The 22,963-nt window shown below is 33.8% G+C and overlaps 2 protein-coding genes across 5 annotated transcripts in view; one reads left to right on the top strand and one right to left on the bottom strand.

Annotated features, from left to right (window-relative positions):
• The window catches only part of RUNDC3B (RUN domain containing 3B), a 150,426-nt gene that overhangs the window by 1,656 nt on the left and 125,807 nt on the right, over window positions 1-22,963 (top strand). For all 4 annotated transcript variants that reach the window (XM_058725217.1, XM_058725214.1, XM_058725219.1 and 1 more), the window contains exon 2: window positions 17,177-17,292. In XM_058725217.1, coding sequence (XP_058581200.1) covers window positions 17,177-17,292 — 116 coding nt within the window. The remainder of the gene's footprint in view (window positions 1-17,176; window positions 17,293-22,963) is intronic.
• The window catches only part of ABCB1 (ATP binding cassette subfamily B member 1), a 238,281-nt gene that overhangs the window by 169,337 nt on the left and 45,981 nt on the right, over window positions 1-22,963 (bottom strand). The gene's annotated exons all lie outside the window — the stretch shown is intronic.

Below are 22,963 nucleotides of genomic sequence, written 5' to 3'. Positions count from 1 at the left end.
TGTCTAGGATGCAACCTTTTGAGGAAGACAGGTTTTAAATGTATTTAAATCCAGATAAATCTTTTTTTTTTTAAGTTGGGAAAAACAGAACAATAAGCAAGGCTGATTTCTTAGTTTTATTTTATCTACATTAGAGATTATTTTATTTTTCTAAAAGACAATCATCTCAAGCAGGATCCAACATATACAGCGCTTCTTGGGGTAGCGTATTTTATAAAAGCTCCATCAGAGTTAAATTTCACAGGAGAGCTTTTTGCTCAATTGTATTTTTTTACTTTTTTAAAACCTTCCTACTATAGCATCTGATGCTCAGGAAGTATTTATTGAATGAATAAATTCAGTGGTGGGTACTATTTCTTTTGCTTCTCCATTTTTGTCATGGCCGATTTTAGGTTATTTAATGTTCATCTCCCTCATCAGAGGCCGAGGCCTGAAAAAAGGGCTTGTATCTCAACCTTATTTAAATAACATTTTAAGTTACGGATAAGAAATTTCAGTTATATCACACTGATTTGTGTGGACAGCTGTTTGGGCTAGCTGTATTTTCATTAATTTTATTTGCATAATTATTTTCGATTGTGAACGAGTATCAGTGCTGACCTTAGTTATAATTTACTTGTAAGTTTAGTATCGTAGCTAAAATACATTTCAGTTTTTCAACATGTATTTATGTGGATTTACTACTAAGGTTGTTCTTCATGTCCGGAGAGGCGATAGTTTATATAAATTACATCCATCTCAATAGTAATGGGATCTGTTTGATAGGCTTTGTCTAAAAGGCTTTTACTTTTTGGGAAAAAAAGTCACTATAGGCCATTGGTATGCTTTAAGTAGCTCTGCCCCTAATTCAGCAAAATGAACAAATCAATATTTATGCATTTGTGTTTCTTTGCCTTTCAGAGTTACCATATTGTAGAATCTCACCCATGTCTCTTAATTCATCTTTTAATTTTTATTTATCAAGTTAGAGGTGATTTGATAGTTAAATTGGGAAGAAGTTGGATTAGAGTTTGAGTTCTAAGTTTACCTTGTCATTGACTAGTTGTATGTCCTTTAACAAGCCATGCAAACATCTCATTTTCTAGTTTTCACATATGTAAAATAATCTTGTACTAGATCATTAGTAAGCTTCAGTAACAGCCCTAAAACTAATAATAGTCTTGATGCCAAATGTGTTCATTTTTTTTCTTTTGAATTTCTCCAAATATGAGCAGGGTAATGGTAGACAAAGGTTTTATGGTAGCTAGATGAGGCATGTGCATTTTTCTCTTTAAAGAAAAATATTTTGAACTGTGCCTTCCATTTTGTTTCTCTACTGATGTTCTAGAAAACTTGTGAACAGTTTAACAAAGCAAACCAAAGCAAAGCTTCCCCCCCATTACCACCACATATCATTCTACTGTATCTATAATACTTATATAGTAATGCTTTTTCCTTAACCCTTAAACGTTATGCATATTCGCAGCTTAGTTTTGAAACCTTATTCTGTATCTTCCCAATTCTTTAGGTTTAAAGCCTTATACAACAACAATATTGTTATGATGTTAAACTTTTGAAGTGGGTTATTTGGTTAGGTTAAGATAGTCAGGACCTGAATTAAATTGCAGTACATTGTGATTGTGTATGTAATTATTTCATCGCTTGTTTTTGTTCCATTGAACATTGTATTGCAGCCTTAAAAATACTTGTATGGTACTTAGTAAGTAAGTACTATTTTATCATGCTTTTTACAGATTGTGATGGAGAGAAAGTAGGTCATTTGAGGCTTCTAAATATTCCACACTCAACTCCAAAATATTCGTAGACTGATGCTGGCTCTGTGTACCAACTAGTATTTTCCTGCATATTCTCTACCATTTAGAACTTTGAAAAATTAATTTTTTAAGGTCTTGTAGGCTTTTTTTTAGCCTGCATTTTTCATCCATAGGAAATCAGGTACATTAGTCATTTTTTCTGTCATTTTTAAGCTTCATGTTTCACTGAAAAGCTTACATATTCCTTTAATTTTACTTCTGTTGACAAGGAGAATTTAAATCTAGTCTCTTTCTGTGGGTTAATATTGTTTTATGAGAAAGCTGTTACAGTATACAGTTTAAATATATATGCATAAACAGCTTTTAAAATAACATTAAGCTTTTACATCAATTCTTTAAGAGAAACTCCTCACACAGTCATAATTTTCCTGTCTTGTGAGGAGAAAGGATTAACGAGTGATTTAAGGAGAAAGTGTGATGAGTGGAGACAAATGATGGTTATCAAATTTAAAGTACTTCTAATAAGATGTACATAGTTATTCTTGGATGTCTGTAGGTGAATATATTACTTCATAATTTGAAAGTTATTTCAAGTAACAGTAGGGCCTTATTTTTCCAGTGTAGTCAGGGAATGAGGTGCTCATATTTTCCATGTTATTAATGTTTGAGTTAAGCTTAAAATTCTCCCATTAGCTAGAGTGCCCTACTCAGCATTAATTGTGGAGTACAGTCTTCTGAATAACTGAAGCTTTTAATTTAAGTGTTCAAATTTAAGCCATAATAAATAACAATATTTAAAATATTTTGGGTGAACTGCTTTTAAAAATGGATGACACATTTCCCTACCTTCTTTAAAAAGACTCTCTAAAGAATAATAAAATCCTTATTAAAGACTTCACTCTGAATCTGTTTCTGTGAATATGCCCTCTGCAGTGGCTGCCCTGGGGACTCTTGAAATACATAGAGCTTTTTGCTACATGGCCCCTGAAGATTGTCTTTCAAGTTTTTTATCTGGTTTTGTATTCTACTGTTGCCTCCTAGCAAGTTGTTATTTCTTACAACTTTGCCTGTTTCTGGCAGCTCTTTCCTTTATGCTTCCATCCTCACATGCTTCTTATAATTGGTTGTGATCTAGGAAAGCAGATAAGTAAATTTATCATATGTTAAAAAAAAAAAAAAGGCACCCAGAGGCCTTAGTTAAGTGAGTGATCTTTAGCACTCTGAACTTCACATTCTACTTGATGAATAATCAGAAAAAAGGTCTATTCCTATGCTTGAACTTGGTGGGTGAAATGCAGATATGTAAAATGTTACTGAGTATTATTGGCAATATAATCCTTTAACTTAAAATCCAGTGACTGACTCTACTTGTTACTATTGGCTTGAGTATCCCTCATGAGACTGTTCATCCCTTGGCTATAGTGATTATATTTTTGGTGAAAGCTCTTTTAGTCATGCTATGTGTGGCAGAACTTGGGGTCTGGTCTTTGATCAACATTTTTAGTTGTATTCTCTTGGAGCAGGTTCAGTATCATTTCTAAGGATTGTTAGAGCCCTGATAGTAGGTATTCCCAACCGAGGTAGCATGATAATCTTTTCAGCTATTGGTCCTGGATAAGCTTCTCAGCATTCATAGAAGGTTATTATCTCTTTCCCTAGCTAAAATGTGTTCATACTCAACTTACGGAGAATAGCTGTCCTCCACACATTTACCTGCACTGCTTATCTTAACTTCACTGCTGATAGATAAATTTGAGAAGCTCAGTTGAAAGATAAGATACTCAGGGGAGAATATGTGAAGCTTATCCACTGTTGTATTCAGTCTTACAGGTTTAAAAGATCTGTCTCTGAGTCGGTCCAAATCATCAGAAAGCAGTTGGGTATGTTCACACACTCCTTTCACCAGTGCTTTTACAAAATTGTGTATTGGTAAGATTCCGCTAGCCTATATTGTGGGTCATCAGAAGAAGCAGTCACAGGTCTTCTTGACATTGTTGTCAAGAACATCATTATGTCAAGAAGTGTCTTCTTTTTGTAAAGATTTCTGTGAGAAATATCGGTCTTATTTTAGTGCCAAGAATTCTATCTCTAGGCAGTTGGTGTATTTATATCTACTGGACACAAATGTGTAACTGACAACTTCTCTTTTCTTACACAGCTTTAGAAATTTTAGTATTAAATCTGTAGCCAAGCTTTAAATGATAGGTAGAACATGGGAGTATTGCATTTAGCCTTATTCTTAGCTGTTCTTTGTTTCCACATTTTTCATATAAATTATTACTGGGGCACCTGAGTGGCTCAGTGGGTTGATTCTGACTCCTTTTTTTTTTTTTTTTAAGTTTATTTTTATTTATTTTGAGAGAGAGACCAAGCAGGGGAGGGACAGAGAGAGGGAGGGACAAGAAAGGGACAGCTTGCACCATCAGTGCAGAGCCCCATATGGGGCTGTAACTCACAAACGGTGAGATGATGACCTGAGCTGAAATCTAGAGTGGGACAGTTAACTGACTGAACCACCCAGGTGCCCCAAGATTCCGACTCTTGATTTCTGGTCTCATGATTTCATGGTTTGTGGGATGGAGGCTGTACCTGACAGTATGGAGCCTGCTTGGGATTCTTTTCTCTCTCTCTCCCCCTCTCTTTTTTTTCTCTTTTCTGCCCTCCCCTACTTGCACATGTGCATGCTGTCTCTCTCAAAATAAATAAACATTAAAAAAAATAATTACTGATTTATAATCTGTATACAGAAAGTGAACATAGCTCAGTGAATTTTTTGCAAAGAGAACACTACAGTGTAACTAATACCCAGGTCAAGAAAAAGAACGTTACCCTTCATATATTTAAACATTCTTAAATTTTTCTCAAACATGTTGGTAGTTTTGAATATGTATATCTTTTTAAACCTATTTGTTTATATTTTTTATATTGTAACAGATCATTAAAATTTTTTTCAATCTGTTTTTTTCTCGCTGATACATAGACATAAAATCAACCTTGTAAAATACTTGTTTTGTGATCTAGTAATCTTAACAAGTTTACTTATTAATTCTAACAGATTTTCTGCAGTTTTTTAAAAAATTTTGAATATAGTCATGTCATCTGCTTGTTTTATTTCTTCCTTTTTCAACTTTTACACCTTTGTTTTCTTGTTTTGCTGCACTCCCTAGGACCACATTATTGTAGAAAATATTAACAATTTTACCATGAAGCAGATATTTGCAATCAAATGTTTTTTCTGTCTACCAAAATAAACATAATTTCTCTCTCTTTTTTTTGGTTTATGTGGTAAATTATATTGATTGACTTTTGGAGGTTAAACTACTCTGGAATAAAAACATGTGCTATATTGTTAACTTTTTAATATATATTTTATATATATGATATATATAATATATGCTTTTACATATATTTTTTAATATATTTTATATATAACATATATATTAATAATATATATTGAGTTAATATTCCATTTGGGATTTTTGCGTATATGTTCATGAAAGAGATTTATCTGTAATTGTTCTTATAGTGTCCTTGTTTAGTTTTGTCATTTAGATTATCTGACCTTATAAAGTAAGTTGGGAAATATTCCTCTGCAGAAGAATTTGTGTAAGATTAGATTATTTCTTTCTTAAACTTTTGGAAGAATTCACCAGGGAAGAAATTTGAACTGCTAATTGTTTTTGTGGGAAGTCTTTTAGTAACAGATTTAATTTATTTAATAGACACTGTAGAATTCAGATTTCCTTTTACTTCTTGAATCAGCCTTCAGTGAGTTCTTCATGTATGTTATCAAATTTATTCCTAAGACCTTTAAAATATCCTCTTAAAATATTTTTTTATTCTTTAAAAAAAGTCCTGTAGTATTTCTTTCCTTACCCTTTATTTAAGTTCTTGTTCTTTTTCTAATTTCTTGTGATGGGGTTTTATTTAGATTACTGTTTTTCAGCCTTTCTTTTCTAGTAAATACCTTTTAAGTACAGATGCCCTTCTCGGACATTACTTTGGGATTGTTCACAAGATTTGAAATGTTGTGTCTTTATTATTAATTTGTTTCAAATGTTTTCTAATTTATGTTGGGATTTCCTCTTCAACTCAGGGATTATTTAAAAAATTTTTATCTTTCCAACAGTTTATGGTTTTCTAGTTATTTTTAGATACTGATTTCCAACTTAATTCTACTCTACGGAGAACATATTCTGATAGCTTTTAAACTTTTGACATTTTGTTTATGCTTGCTTTATGATACAGCATATGGTTAGTTTTGATAAATACTTCATGTATATTTGAAAAACATATATATTCTGTCATTGATTGCATGTTCTGTCTCTGCTAGTTAGATCTAAGTATGTTAATTTTGTGATTCCTATTTTCTGTAACCTTACTGGTTTTTGTATGCTTAGTCTATCTGATTTTGAGAGGTATGTTAAAGTCTGTCTCTGAGTGTACATTTGTCTATTTCTTCTTTTAGTGTGTCATTTTAGCTGTCAGTATTTTGCTGGTATGTGCAGATTAAGAGTTGTGATCTCTTCCTAGGGGTTGGATTATTTGTCATCATGAAATGTCTTTAATACTGTTACTGCCTGAAAGTCTATTTTGTCTGCTATTAGATAAAACTCCTTTCTTTCAGCCAATGTTTGTATGTATGATGTATCTTTTTCCACCCTTAACTTTTAATCTTTTTGTCCTTAAACATTTTTATTTATATGTTTATTTATTTTCGAGAGAGTGAGCATGAGCAGGAGAAAGGCAGAGAGACAGGGAAACACAGAATCTAAAGCAGGTTCCAGGCTCTGAGCTGTCAGCACAGAACCTGAAGTAGGGCTTGAACTCATGAACCAGGAGATCATGACCTGAGCTGAAGTCAATGTTTAACTGACTGAGCCACACAGGCGCCCCTTAATCTTTTTGTCCTTAAATATAACGTGTCTCATAGGCAGGATAGAATTGAATTTTGCCTCTTATCCAATCTTTTATTTGGAGTATTTAGTCGATTTACATTTAATGTTATATTTGGGTTTATAGCTACCATTTAACTCTTTGTGTTTACTTTTTCTTCTTCTTATATGTCAGTAAAGTATTTTTTATTTATTCCACTATTCCAGTTTTTCTAGCGACTTGTTAGTCATATATTCTTTTTCACTTTCTATATATATGATTGCTATCCTTTTAGCAGTTACTCTTGATTTGTTACAGTGAAATATAAATCTAACTCTCACTGCTTCTCCAGTAGTGTTAGAACCATTTATTCATTCTCATCCTGAGACATTTTAAGTCTACATATATTTTACATTCTACAAGATTCTTTTATTACTGTATTTTACACTTGATATTCAGGCAATACACGTTTGCGTTACCAACATATTTACCCATGCCGTTGATCTTCCATCAAGTTTGGAAAGATTTGGCTAATTTTTTTTTTTTTTGTAAATTTTTTAAAATGTTTATTTTTGAGAGACAGCGCGTGCACGTGCATGCGCTTGCATGAGTGGGGGAGGGGCAGAGAGAGGAGACATAGAATCTGAAGCAGGCTTCAGGCTCTGAGCTGTCAGCTCCTGATTCAGGGTTGGAACCCATGAACTGCGAGATCATGACCTGAGCTGAAGTCGAACACTTAACCAACTGAGCCACCGGGCGCCCCTTGGCTAGTATCTTTTTAACCTTCAATTACATATATGATAAATTTTACCAGGCTCCACTTGCCTTATATCCTTTTCTGTATTTTCTCATTTCCTCTGTGCTTCAGTTTGTTTATTTTCTATTGACTTCTCTTTTCATTAATCTTGTCTTCTGATGTTTCTCATCTACTGTTTAACTCATTAAATGAGTTTTTAATTTCATATAGTCCTAGAATTTTAATTTGATTCCCTTTTAATAAACTCTAGTCTTCTGATAGAAACGCCTATCTTTTTATCTATATCCATCTTTTCCTGTATTCCCTAGGTCATATTAATCATGGTTATTTTAAAGTTCTCATCACTGATTTGGAATATTTGGATTGTCTTGCGTCTCTTTTTTTGTGTTTTCTCTCTTCCTCTCTTTGTCATGCAGTCTTATTTTTTGGCATATTTAGGTTTTTTTTTTTTTTTATTGAATGCCAGAGAGTATGTATTAAATTTTTCTTTAGCACTTTTATTGTTCACTAAATGCCATTATACTTACCCTATTGCCAACCATCATGTCAAATGTATTAATTAGAACAGAGTAGAAAAAGATCACGGAGTAAACAGGTGGAGTCCATTCATCCATTTGAACAAAACATGGCCGAGGACATTCTAATGCCCAGGGCTCGTAGTATAGGATAATGTTCACTTTCCTTACTGATGTTATCTTCCTTTGGAAGATAGAATGGTAGCTGATCACCATCCAGTCAGGAATTATGCTGAATCCAGGCTGTATGCCAACCCTGTTAAGTCTTGCTCAGCCTTTCATTTGCCTCTGACCATCCAGGGTTTTCAACCTAGGTTTGATGTATTTTTCAGCACCCTTTCTCTGGTAGTCCTAAAGTATTATTTTGTTTTCTGGAACTACCAAATGCTTTATTCTGTTTTTCAGAGACTTTTTGATTAGGATTTTAGTCTCCTGATGACAACGTGTTGGAGGCCTTCCCAAGTCTCTTCCAAAAGCTTTCCTGGTTTTTCTGTTCGCCACTAGCAGCCTTCTTTGGGAGTCAGACCCTCCACACTCAGAATTGGCATACGTTTCTGGGTAAAAGCAGCTATAGCAGTCAATTGATTTTTGAGCCTTTCTCTTTCTGGAGTCTTAGCCTCTCTAATTCTTATTGTTGGAGCCACTCTCTGCAGGCTTCAAACATAAGATTTCTGTAATTCTTCCCCCTCCCCTCCAGTTTTGCTAGCTGTATTCTGTGGGAGCACTGGTCTACCACCATTTATTCTGTCCTCCTTAGAAGTGGAAGTCTAATCTCATGTTATTTATCTTCTTCCTACTTTTAATTTATGCAGCCAACTGATGGTATTTTACATGCCCCCATAAGTAATCTTAAGTCTTTCTGGAATAGGTTATATAAATAAATATAGCACCAACTGTGCTGTAACCTAATTATCTTTTGTCTTTTACTAGAATGTGAATTTCTCAGGTACTGGAATCATAATTTATTCAGCATCTAGTTTATTTCCAGCATTTAGTACACAGGAGGCATATTTATCAAATGAGGTAATTGTAATTAATGCAAAATAATAGGATAGACATTTCCAAAATAAGGGTGAAGGTCGAATTAAAGAATCATCATCACTTAATTTTTGAAAGTCACTCGAAGGATTAATCTCTGATGATAGTAGAATTTTAAACATCTAATAGCATCAGCAGAAGAATTTGCTTTCTTTTGGAGTCACTCTAATTGAAATTTAATGAGGAAATGGAAAAATAAAAATTCATCTCTTCCAGTGTTTGAAAAATAATAGTAAAAATGGTGAGGCTGAAGTAAACAAATATATTTTTTGGTATTTCTTTACCAAAGCAATCTACTTTAATTTTCAATTGTATAGAAGCTATTTCACAAAAATAGGTTAAAAAATATAAAATGCATGCTATTTTAAAAGTATTATTGAAAAGATAGAAAATGTACATAATACACACATTTTTTTCCATTGAATAAAATGACATTGTCCATTTTCTACAGCGATGGTGATTGTCCTTAGAAGAGGATAACAATATCTCCCACATATTCAAATTTAATTTTCAAATTAATTGAAAATTGATATTGAAATTTTAAATTTCTCTTAGTATTTATAGTTAAAAAACACATCTGTTGTATTCCAGATGTAGTCTCAAAATTAATATTAAAAATATCAGTTAAAATTTTAATAAATTAAAAACAAAACATCTATGCTTAACATATGAAGAAAATACATTAATGCATGCAGAATATGCTTTTTGGAGGAAAAATATTAGATTGAGCATTTATGACTAGTCATGGAAATTCTTTAATTGAAGCAATTTCTGTTTCACTCAGATTTATGTTTGGCTAAGCCTAACATTGGTAGAATTAAAACCCAAAAAATCAAAACCTATGCATTTCCTCTTATGTTGTGCTTTCTTCAGCGTCTGTGATGTGCCTGAACTGAATCTAAATCATGTATGGGTATATGTGTTTATATTTGAGCCATAGAATCAGAAACTGGGAACCTTCATTTTCTTAGCATTTCTGGTGTTCATAAACCATGATTACTGTCTACTAAGTTTTTTAAAAATTGAGTTCACATACAAACACTTGAAATTCTTGCCTTTTTTCTATGCTTAGATGTTACTAAGTGAAATGTTGATGCTCTAAAAAGAAAGGGGATGTGTGCTAACATTTAATAACTTTTGTGTAAGTTGAAACTGTATTAAATACTTTATATTTTATTTATTTATTGTGAGAGACAGTGCAAGTGGGGCAGGGTCAGAGGGAGACGAGATGGAGAATCCCAAGCAGACTCTGTGCTGCCAGCGCAGAGCCCAGTGTGAGGCTTGAACTCACGAAAGGCAGGATCATGACCTGAGCCAAAGCTAAGAGTTGGACGCTTAATGGACAGAGCCACCTAGGCTCCCCAAATGCTACCTCTTTTAATCTTCACAATTATTTGGTAATTGATTACTGAGAAAACTGAGGTTCAGAGAAGTTAAGTGTCTTGACAAGGAATGGATAATAGCAGAGCCAGGTGTGAATCCAGGGCATTCTGATATTAAAGTTCTTGTTCTTCCTCTTGCTGTACTGCTACCTTGAATATCTAGTTTACTAGTTTACCTATGTTAAAATATGTTACTTGAATATTTCTGTTTGTCATTTGATAAAAAACAGTTAGATTCCAAAAGGATATGTGATCTAAGTGTATAAAATATTCTTGGGCCTTCTGGGTGGCTCAGTCAGTTAAGCATCAGACTCTTGATTTCAGCCCAGGTCATGATCTCATAGTTCATGGGATCAAGCTCCCTGTAGAACCCCAACCCCCATGAGGACTCTGCACTGTCAGTGTGAAGCCTGCTTGGGATTCTGTCTCTCCTTCTCTCTGCCCTACCCCCACTCACATTATCTCTGTCTTTCAAAATAAACAAGCTTAAAAAAAATCAAGTGTTCTTTATTAACATGATTTTAATTTGGAGTTCTTTCATATAAGAAATTTAATGAAATAATTTATTTTAAGATGGAAGTTTTCTTGTTTGATAGCTTCTAATTTTAGATGTGTATTTTTATTGGAAATTTTTTGTCTTGTCCCTTTTTTTAAAAAGATAGTGCATCTAATATTTTTCATGTTGGGCAATCTGTTGTCATCTATCTGCTAATATAGTAGTGTAATACAATTATATAGATTATCTTCCTTAAAGTACCTAGATTAACAGTTTTCTTTAAAAGAAATTTTATCACTACAGGTGAGGAAAATATTTTAAATTACACTTTTCTCTGTCTCTCCTTTTAATTTTTAGATTTGGCAAAATTTTTAGAAATAATAATCACTATAATAGAGACTTTTAGGTTACACATTCCAGAGAAAATGGTTGGGACTTTTCTCCCCTGTGTTCCAATAGAACTTTGTTTATAGAAATGGGCAACTGGTTGGATTTGGCCCATGGATACTGGTCTATAGATTCCCAGTAAAAGGAAATAGGAAAATAATTTTTTTCATTATAAAAACTTTTAACTTTTATAATTTCTATTTATGGTTATAATTATGTTACAAATCTTTGACTAGTAGAAGGAATTAAATATAGTATAATAGTTTTTAAACATAGTTTTGGTAACTATCTCGTTTTTCTTGGTATGTTGCCACAGGGAAAAAGGTAGTTTATGCTTTTTTTAGGTTTGAAGGGCTTGTTCACAATCATTCTTTCTTATTATGATCTAACAAAAATTTTCTTTGGGTTTTGGAAGTGGAAAAGGGAATCTTTTCAGACAGAGACATTTTAAAAACTGTGCTTAATTATAAGACTCTTTTATGTAAATTTTTGAATTTTTAATTCTTATGTAAAAGCTGTTACTTAGACTTGAATTGGTATTTTTAGACATTCATCAAATTGTCATTTCATTATTTTAAAATCAGTCCTCTTCAGGAAATAGATGACTAATATTAATGTCATCATTATCAGGAAATAGCTCAGCATCTGTGTGATATTTTTTTTGGTGAATTGAAATTCTTTTTACAGGTTTGGTTTTTATAGCACATCTTAGTTAATGTGTTATGGAGGAAAAGATTTTCATTATTTTGGCATAATGGAGCTAGCTAGCTACATGATTCTAGAGCGGTGTTAAGTGGGATGACTTGGCTAGCTAGAAGTAAAACATGAACTGTAAGGAATTAAGTTACCTTCTGAAATTTTGATTTGTGTTATCAGGAGGAGAGTTAAGATATAAATGATGAAGCAAAGCCAGAAAACTTTTCTTCCTTTTTCATTATTAACTTTGATGTAATTGAATATTTAAAATGCTTTCTTACCCTTAAATATCTTCATGCTTGGCAATAACAGAAAATGTGTCTAATGGTATCCTTTAAGATATGTGAACTTTTATTTTAGTTTTTATTCAGGTGTTGGGTTAAAAGTAATTAAATGCTCTGAGATTCACCATCTTAGGTTTTTGTCATGTAAATAGTGTCTTCTATAGGAATATAAACTGATGACATGATAAAAAGACTCATGTATACATTTTTGTTAACTACTGATTGATATGTATATAGCTCTTGGTGCTACAAAATATAGGTATTCATATCCATGGCCTTTCTTCCCATTAGATTTTACAAAGTAGATCATTTGCTAGGGAATTTTGTATTGTTCCTGGAGGACCATAGTGACTAAAATCTTACCAGATTGTTACAGGTAGAAATTGAATGTTCAAACATAGCTCTTTTCGATGAAATAAGTACTTTGTTATTTTTAAATTTAAAGTTTTTGTTCATTTCACTAATATGCATTACTATCTTAAATGCCATATTTAAAATTTTTTTTAATTTTTAAGATTTTTAAAAAATTTATTTATTGTTTAATTTACATCCAAGTTAGTTAAATGCCATATTTTTTTAAAGCAGTAAGTTACTTTTGCCTTGAATGTGATTGTAGAATGAGACTTCCTATTTTAGTCTATCTAACAAAGATTAGAGGGAAACGTTCAGATGTTCCAAAGTTTCCTTTTATTTAGGTCAAAATCCAAACTGTGAGTTTTATTCATTCATTTTAGGAACATTTCTTTTTCATTTTCTTACTGAATAAGAACATTGTACTTATTTATTATTGAAAGTTTGCTGAGGATTGGCAGCTTTTTTTTCATTTATTGTCTATGAGATAGACATAGGAAACAAAAACAAGTTTTCAGGTTCCTCTTTAGTCTGGTTTATCTGTTTATCTTCTTTTTGTTTCTATTTATCTACTCATGCATTTCATCTGATGTTTATCTGACTTGACTATCTTTTAGGTATAGGAGACCTACTTCATCACTGTTACTTGTTAGCTGTTCATATTTTTTCTTTACATAATGGTTTCCACTTTTGATCTTTTGTTGTAGTTACAGATAGTACTATATACTGAACATTAATCCTCCTTAGCTTTTCTCAGTCAAGGTTACTTGCCCTAACCAAAAAATTATTTGAATAATTGTTTCCTCAGTTCTCTCAAGGAGATATGTATATGTGTGTGTGTGTGTGTGTGTGTGTATGTATAATTACTGCCATCATGGTTACATAAGAGAAAAGTTATTTCATTACATACAAAGAATGCCTTAGTTATTTCATCACATACAAAGAATTACATACAAAGAATGATTCTCAAAGTGTATGCTTGGATCCTCACTCTATCAGAGGTCCAAAAGGTCAAAATTACTTTCTTGTTGCATTGGGGGATGGGCTCAACAGGCAATAGGTGTTAAGGAGGGCACTTATGATGAATCACTAAATTCATGCAACCATTATTACATTATATGTTAACTAACTTGGATTTAAATAAAATTTTTAAAAAATTAAAAAAAATTATTTTCTTAATTTTAAGACCTAATTTTCCTTTTTTGTTCCCATTCTTTAACAAGTGTACAGTGGAGTTTTCCAAAGCCACATGGTGTATAATATTAGAACAGATTGAATACAGAAGTAGATATGAGGATTTAGCTATATTCTCTTCAACACAACATTAAAGATGTTTGCAAAGAGGAGCATCTGGGTGACTTAGTTAAGCATACAACTCTTGATCTCACCTCAGGTCATGATCTCATGGTTTGTGGGTTCAAGCCCCTCTGTGCCCCCTCTCTGCCATCAGCACAGAGCCTGCTTGGGATTCTGTCTTTCCTTCTCTCTGCCCTTTACCTGCTTGTGTTCTGTCTGTATCCCAAAATAAATAAACTTTAAAAGAAGATATTTGCAGAGATGTACAACAATGCTATTCTTGGTAACTTTTTGTTTTGGAAGGCAGCTGTGCTCACCACTATACCACCAATGCTAATTTTTTGTTTTGGCAAATATATGTTTTGTAAAAATACATTACTCGAACATAATTAATTTCATTTGTAATTAATAAATAAATGGGGTGGTCCTCACTTTGCACAGTTCCAGTATGTACTAATTTCAGGTACCTGAAAATTAGTTAATACCAGTCCTACAATAACATAGTTCTAGTTTGACCACCACCATATATTAACTGTAATTGCATAAAATAAAATTTTGTTGCTCGTGCTTTAGTCTACGAATCACTGTCATTAAATGCACATCATGATTAGTGACCAAAGACATCACTTCTTGTAAGTGGGTCTAGCATTGGTCACTATTCATGTGTTATTAGTTCATACACAGACATCAAAACCTGTAGTTGTGTTGCCTCCTTGTGTTCTGGTGATAAAAACACATGCTTTACAAAAATGGATAATTTAAAGAGTGGCAAAGAAATGGAAAATGCTAATATTGGAAGTGAAATTTGAATTTAACAAGTGGAATTTTAGAAGAAATAGTTGATCACAGGAATATTGACATTGCTGCTATTCAAGGGAATTCAGGCATGCAGCCATAGGAACTTAGTGAAGGAGGATGTATTGATTTAAGTGAACAGAGTGGTTGTGCCAAAAAGGAGGTCCCAGTGTAAGTGGCACTGGCAGGCCATTTCACGTTATAGGACCTCTCAGAGATTTTCACAGTTGAAAGTGAAAAGGATAAAATGCTGGAAACTCGGGGTGCCTGGGTGGCTCAACTGGTTAAGCATCTGACTTTAGCTCAGGTCATGATGTCACAGTTCATGAGTTTGAGTTCTGAATCAGGTGAGCACAAGCCCTGCTTTGGGTGAGCCTGGCTTCTCTCTTGTTCCCCCTTCCCCTCTGCCCCATGTGGGATTCTCTTTCTCTCTCTACCTTGCTCACATGCACCCTCTCTCTCACTCTCAAAAAGATATATGTATTGGAAACTGATCCAGACTTAGAAAGGAATAATTTGCCAAGGTATAGAAAATATGCTCAGCCTGTATTTTAAGTTATACAGTAAGAATGTAAGCACTGTTCAAACTACTCTTGGTAAATTTTTTACAGAGAAGACATTTAAAAATTCCCAATATTTCTGTTTTAAATTATAGTGTACTATTGGGGCCTCTGGGTGACTCAGTCAGTTAGGCATCTTACTTTGGCTCAGGTTATGATCTTGTGAGTTCGAGCCCCACATGGGGCTCCGCACTGACAGTGAGGAGCCTGCTTGGAATTTTCTCTCTCTCTCTCCCTCCCTCTCTCTCCCTCCCTCCCTCCCTCCCTCCCTCCCTCTCTCCCTCCCTCTCTCCCTCTCTCTCTCTCTCTCTCTCTCTCTCTCTCTCTCTCTCTCTCTCTCCCTCCCTCCCTCCCTCCCTCCCTCCCTCTCTCTCTCTCTCTCTCCCTCCCTCCCTCCCTCCCTCCCTCTCTCTCTCTCTCTCTCTCTCTCTCTCTCTCTCTCTCCTCCCTCCCTCCCTCCCTCTCCCTCTCCCTCTTTCTTTCTCAGCTCCTCCAGTGCTGTGTTCTCTCTTTCAATATAAATAACTTAAATTTTAGTTAACTATATAAACGTTTCACTAGTTTTTTAAATAATTTCCTTATACATTACACCTGGCAGCAAAGAGAGTTTTTAGTATAGAGTTTTTAGATGTAATCCATATAAACAAATCTCTTTATATTTCCCTTTATACTTACCTCCTGTGTTTTCTGTCCTGATTGAATAGTATAACCATCGAGCCTAAAGCCTAAGAAATAGTTTGTATTCCTTTATCTCCCTCATAGTTTACATTTCTAATTATTTAACAACTCTCATAATTAGCTCAATTGCCTCCTTCCTCACAGATTGTCCTTACTTAGGCATTCATTTGTCACCCTTTATAGGGTATGGCTATAAAGGGATGGCATTAGGGAGTTGCTTGAGATGACAGAACTGTCCTGTATCCTGACTTTGGTGGTTACACGAATGTTGTTATATGTTAATAATCATAAACATTTTCTCTTGTCTTGTCGTGATATTGGCATTTAAATTTTTTTTTTCTGTTCTTTCAAAATAGGGCTTACAAATAAATGAACAAGTACTGACAACAGTGTTCAAGGCATTGTCCTCTGTGCTGAGGAACATATAAATGTGCAGAAGATATGTTTCTGCCCTCAAGGAGTTTATATTTTAGTACGATTGATACCACACATAACAGCAGTAGGATAAACTGTAATTGTTCCTTAAGGAAGATATGAACAAAATGCTAGCTTGTGCTAGGAATATGCAGGAGGATACTTCTTCCTTGAAGAGGTGGCATTTGAACTAAGTCTTGGAAAACACATTGATTATTGACAGTCAAAAATAGAGACAAAGGACATTCTGATAAGAGAAATCTAGCGCACTTGGCAGATTTGTAAGTTTCCTATTTACAAAGGTCATAAAAACTTCAGGTCTACCCTTCATGCATTCTCTCATCCTGTTTTATTCAATATTGTGCTCCAAAACTCTTAAAAGCATTTGGACACATTTCTTAGAAGTAGTATTGTAGCTTTTGAGTTTTTTGGACTTAATTTAGGTCATTTTAAAAATTCTTACTTTAATGACTGTTAACAGTGAGCTATTCGTAAGTCTTACTGTGATCAGTAGATAGTAAATATATAAGTGAAAGCCTGATATTTATATAACATTTTCTAAAAAAAAAAGTTAGAATGGGAGAGAGCCAAAGCATAAGAGACACTTAAAAACTGAGAACAAACTGAGGGTTGATGGGGGGTGGGAGGGAGGGGAGGGTGGGTGATGGGTATTGAAGAGGGCATCTTTTGGGATGAGCACTCGGTGTTGTATGGAAACCAATTTGGCAATAAATTTCATATAATAAAAATAAATAAAATTTTCTATTTACAGAGTTAAATAGGTAGAGTTTTCAATATATGTAATACTTAGAAAGTATTTTTGTAATAGTTCCTCAAAATGCTTTCTTTCCATTTTTCCTAGTTGGGTGCATGAATCAACTCTCTTTTTTTTCCACAGGTTTTCAGTGAAGACCCTGATTGATCGGTCCTGCTTTGAGACAATTGATGATTCTTCTCCTGAATTTAACAATTTTGCAGCTATTTTGGAACAGATTCTCAGTCACCGGCTAAAAGGTAACAGAATTAATGTATTTATATTCCTCGACAGCTTTCTTTTTAATAAACTTGAAATTTTACAAGCCATACAGTCTGGTATGATTTAGATAATAGCCATACTCCATCTTGAAAAACATAAAACTGATTTTAGAATGCCTAATCTTTTGTCTTGTCCTTTGTCCCTCAAAAAGAAAAGAATTTCTGTTCTCAGATTTATACCTGTTTCCAGGATGCATTAAAAGTGTTGAATGTATTGTCACATACAGGCAGCAGAGTCACTTTCCATAAGTAATTAAAACGAAAGCTTAAATTAAAAGGTAGCCTATCTTCAAAGGTTTCTACATGCTATTTTAACCAATTTACAAAGATGCATCCAGGCATTACATTTGTTTGCTTAATCTTTACTGTGTTAAACTTTGGACTCTTTGAAAATTTTTTTACCATAAATAGTTAAAAGAGGTATGTAAAAAGATGCTTAACTATGGTTTTATTAAAATAAATCAGTAAATATATTCACATTAGAAAGAAGAGTCTGTGGTTTCTCCGAATTATAAAAATATTTACATTAAAATACCTATAAAATATAGTGGATAACATCAAGAAATATTATGTAGCATAAGTGAGTAGTAATAATAACTTTATCACATTAATTCCATTAACTTATTTTCCTAAAGGAAACTTGATCATCAGATGTTTTCACTTAAGTTTTTATTGTCTTTCCTATCTTAATGGTATAGTTTCAAATCAATAATCTGCTTTGGTAATACAATTTAAGAGAATCTCAAATTTAACCTAGTGGTTAATTCTTTTCTGTGCTTTTTGATGCTTTTTGAAGCATCACGTCTTTACTCTTAATTATTTAAATCATTTGAGCAGTCCTGTGGGCCTAACAAAGGGTTGAATTTAATTACATGGAAAAACAAAATTGTATTCAGTCAGCCCTTTGTAATTTAAAATGGGGTCCATAACATCACTAATGCTTTTCTGTTAAAAGTTTGTTATTTTGCATTTTAAAAGTTATTTTTTTATTTTTGCTGTACTGCATTTCCTAAATTTTCTGCCATTAATGTTACCTATTATAAGAAAATAAGTTTTTATAAAAGCAAAGGCTATGAGAAAACTTTGAGATATTGTCCAGGTTACTATATTGTGGTAATCATATTTTAGAATTATATGTATAAATTTATAAATAATAATTGAGTAAAAAACACATACAACGCAGTAGACCTTGATGTGCTTTAAAATTTACAAATGTGTTATCACAAGACCTCAGTTCCCTTGATTCAGTGTACCATTTAGCATATGAATCACTCACAAAATACATAAACAACTATCAGCAGAAAACAGGCCATGTTGAGATATCCATGCTGAGTGATTGGGCATACTCCTGACCACATAAGTGGACCCCTCCTGCACAACAGTCTGCCATCTTCTGAGTCATGCCTCAGCAAAATATAGATGATAGATCTTTAGAATTACTTAATAGTGAATGTTATTTCTTTTTTTAAATGTTTATTTATTTTGAAAGAGAGAGGGTACATGTGAGTAGGGGAGGGGTGGAAAGGGAGGGAGAGAAAGAGGGAGAAAGAGAAACCTAAGCAGGCCCCACATTGTCAGCACAGAGCCCAATGTGGGGCTCCCTCTCACGAACTGTGAAATCATGACCTGAGCTGAAATCAAGAGTTGGACACTTAACTGACTGAGCCACTCAGGTGCCCCCAGTGAATGTTATTTCACGGAAGCCATTGAACTACCATGTTGAAAATAGAATCTCTAGTTGATTTATGGATAAGGATTCCACTAGTGTGACTAAGAAAGTAAGAATGATGATACAGTAAAATTTGTGTTGTCTTTTTAGGCTAAGTAAAATTAATAATTTAAACTATGCTTTTTAAAAAAGATCCTGTAGATTGACTAATGTGGTCACTATAATTAGTACAGATATGAATCATGAAATGCTACTTAACTTTTGAGATGAGCTATTTAAAGTTTTCTTTTTAATGTTTGTTTATTTTTGAGAGAGAGAGAGAGTGTGTGAGTGGGTTGGGGCAAAGAGAGAGGGAAACAGAATCCAAAGCAGGTTCCAGTTCACCTGACTGAGCCACCCAGGTGCCCCTGAGATGAGCTATTTTAAAGACTTGGGTGTCTACAGACTTCCGTATATTAGTATTCTGATATATAACAAATTGCTTTTACTTTTGGAGAAGTTATATAATTATTTTTGTGGTACACTGTGTTCACCTAAAATTTAGTATGTAATAACTAATTTTTCCAATGTTTGTCTTTATAGAAGTACAGATTTAAAATGTGTAACTTTGTGGGTTTGTGAGATTCACTTTCCTCCAGGTACTTTTTATTTTTTAAATAAAAGGGCATTTTAAATATTAAAATTTTCAGAGAAAGGTAAAATCCACCCCTGTACTGATAGGCTGTACTGATACTTGTAAAGTGGAAAACTGAAACAGTTATTTATTTAATTCATTCTAAAAGTCCTAATGTTGAAAAGGAAGCTTTTAAAATTACATACATTAATCTTCTTTATAGTTATCTCTCAGTAAAATAATGCTCTTATTTTCCTGGAAGATAGCTGAGAACTAGGAATTAATCACAGAATATAGAATTCAAAGAGACCTCAGTTCAGGTCTTCACTAATTTTTGAACTTTTATTTACTTTAAAGTCTCCTCCTCTCCACCCCATGTGCACCTGCCCTAATAAAAGCAACTGTAGACACTGGCTGTGTAAGTGGAGTGTGTGGTTGAAGCAGATTGAGAAAATTGGGCATTGTACCTGCTCAGCAGTAGTTGTACCCCACCACCCTGTAACTCTCTAGCATTACTTCAGGTAGCACCATGAATCACAGATTAAAAATTTCTCTAATCTCTGTCCTTCTGAAGCAATCCACTCAACAGTATTCATGACTGGTAGACATACAGACTGTTTGAATACTTCTGATGTCTGAGAACTTAGGATAGTAAAGCAGTTCATCACATTTTGGGGCAGTTGAGATTGTTAGAAAACTCTTATATAAATGAAGCTAACCTATTTGATTGGCTTTGATATATTTTCTGCCACTTTTTTGTTTTTCAGTTTTGAACCTAATATTAAAAGACTGCTATTATATAATTCTTTGTCCTCAGTTCTCCTTTTTTCTAGGTAATGTATCTGTAGTTCCTTCAACCTTCTGGAACCACCACAGTCTTAGTTGTTCTTCTGGTTTGTCACTGGTTTATTGGTATTGCTCTTAAAATCTGATACTCATAGCTGAGTAAAGTGCTTCATATAGGTCAACACTGTATTAGTTCAGAACTTAAGATTATGCTGATATTTTGATTCCCACATCACACTTTTGGTTTTCATTGAAATAGAGACCAAGTCAAATCCCATAGATTTTTAGAAATTGAACTATTGCTTAATTTATGTTTTAGTTAATTCTCTTAGTTGCCTGTGTACAAGTTTGATAGGGATAAATACTGTATTTTTTCCTTTGTCGTCCACTATATAGATGGATGAAGTGGCCATAAAAAAACTTAAAACTTCTAAAGATGAAGTGGACTATTTTTTCCTATTTTTCTCACTATATCTAAAAGCCTGGACATTATTATATAAAACAAATACATGAAGACCCCAAAAGGTAGGGAGAAGAAGAAAGACTCTCTAGGGACTCTCAGACTTTGGGAATAACATGATTGGTTCTTTGAATTTTCTGACTGCCTTGTATACCGAGATTGGGTAAGCCAGTAGCCTATAGACATCAATATGTACAGAAAGCAAGGTGGAAGACTTTTAGTAACAGCTCTACTTTAGCCAAATGCCACAGAAGAAGTGTGGTACCACCCCCACCCAGGCTAGAAAAGGTTAAGTGGGGGACTTAGAATTCCCTTCTCCTGAGGCTGTAACAGTGTGTCCCCCATCATCATCAGAGTGGTATCAAAGAAGGCCATGCAAAGAACTGGGACTTGAGAACTGGGACTTCTTCCCTCCTGGCTGGTTGTGAGTCTTCTCTTCCTATCTTACCTCCCACCCTCACCATGTTAATGGAGAGCCTGGATTTCCATTCCCAACCCAGCAGTAATGAGGGGTCATTTCCCTGCCATCCTGAGGTTGTGTCAGAAGAGACATTTTGGATATTGACGTCTTTCACCATCGCCCAGCAGTAACAAGAATACTCCCAATGCATTATCAGTGGAGACCTTGTAGGAAGCCTGGACTCCCACCTCCACCCAGCAGTAATGAGAACTCCCCTCTCAAATGTCAGTGGAGGTCAACTGGAAAAATTGGACTTCTCCCTCCACTTGGCAGTAATGAAGTGATCTCACCACTTTTTACCTTCCCCTGCCAGAACTGTCATAGAAAGCCAGTGAAATAAGATTCCAACACTCATAACATAATATGAACACGTCCAGGTTTCATATGAAGATCACTTGTCATAACAAGAACCAAGAAAATCTCAAATTGAATGACAGAAGACAACTAGTAGATGTGAACACTGAGATGACAGAGGTATTAAGTTAGTGACAAAGATCTTAAGTTGATCATGATAAAAATACTTCAGTGAGCAGTTAGAAACATGCTTGAAACAAATGAAAAAGTAGACAACATCAGCAAAGAAATAGAAGATATAAAAACAACTGAATAGAAATTTCGGTACAAAAAGTACAAAACCAAAATGAAAAGCTGAATGGATAGGCTCAACAAGAAGATGCAGGGGACAGAGGAAAAAATCAGTGAACTAGAAGAGAGAACGATAGAAAAATTTTAATCTAAATAACAAAGACTAAAAATAATCTAAAATTAGAAAGTGGACTTAAAAAATGAACAGAGCCACAGGGACTTGTAGGACTATAATAAAAGATCTAAATCTTTTCATCAAAGGGTCTGAGTGAGAGGAGAAAGGAATGTACTGAAAAGGTGCTGAAAAAATAATGGCTGAAAATTCCCCAAATTTAGCAAGAGACATAGGCATACAGATTTGAGAAACTAAGTGAATCACAGAGTAAATCCAAAGAAATTCATGCCAAGACACATTATAATTAAACTTTTGAGAAATAAAGACAAGGAAAAAATGTTGAAAGTAGCCAGAGAAAAATGACACCCTGTTTGTAAAGGAAAAACTGTTTGAATGATGGCAGATCTCTTATCAGAAACCATGGAAGCACTTCTTTTAAGTGCTAAGAGAAAAATGTCAACACAGACTCCTATAGCAGAATTATTTTTCAGTTTTGAAGGGGAAATCTAGTCATTCTCAAAACAAGGAGAACTAAGCAATTTGTCACCAATAGACTGGCTAAAGAACTACCTTGAGGCAGAAATGAGATGATAAGGAAGAAAATACAATAATTTCCTATTTTTAATGTTTTCCTTATTTTTTTTATTTTTCTTTTTCTTGTCTTCCTGTGGATTACTTGAGTGTTTTTTTGAATTCCATTTTTATCTGTCTGTATTGTTTTTGAGTGCATCTTTTGGCATAGATTTTTTAGTGGTTGCTCCAGGTATTAGGTTGTATATACAAAATTTAATCACAATCAGAAGTATCATTGTTTTCTGGTCTTAAATTTAAAAACTATGCCTTTATTTCCCTTTACCCCCCCCATTTATAGTATAATTGCTTTAAAAAGTTAAAAATAGAACTAACCTTCAATCCAGTAATCACGCTAGAGTGTATTCACCCAAAGAATACAAAAACACTAA

The sequence above is a fragment of the Neofelis nebulosa genome, chromosome 4 (assembly GCF_028018385.1).
Source record: "Neofelis nebulosa isolate mNeoNeb1 chromosome 4, mNeoNeb1.pri, whole genome shotgun sequence".
Taxonomy (NCBI): domain Eukaryota; kingdom Metazoa; phylum Chordata; class Mammalia; order Carnivora; family Felidae; genus Neofelis; species Neofelis nebulosa.
The sequence above is the reverse complement of the archived record's forward strand: the minus strand, read 5'-3'. Positions and strand labels throughout refer to the sequence as shown.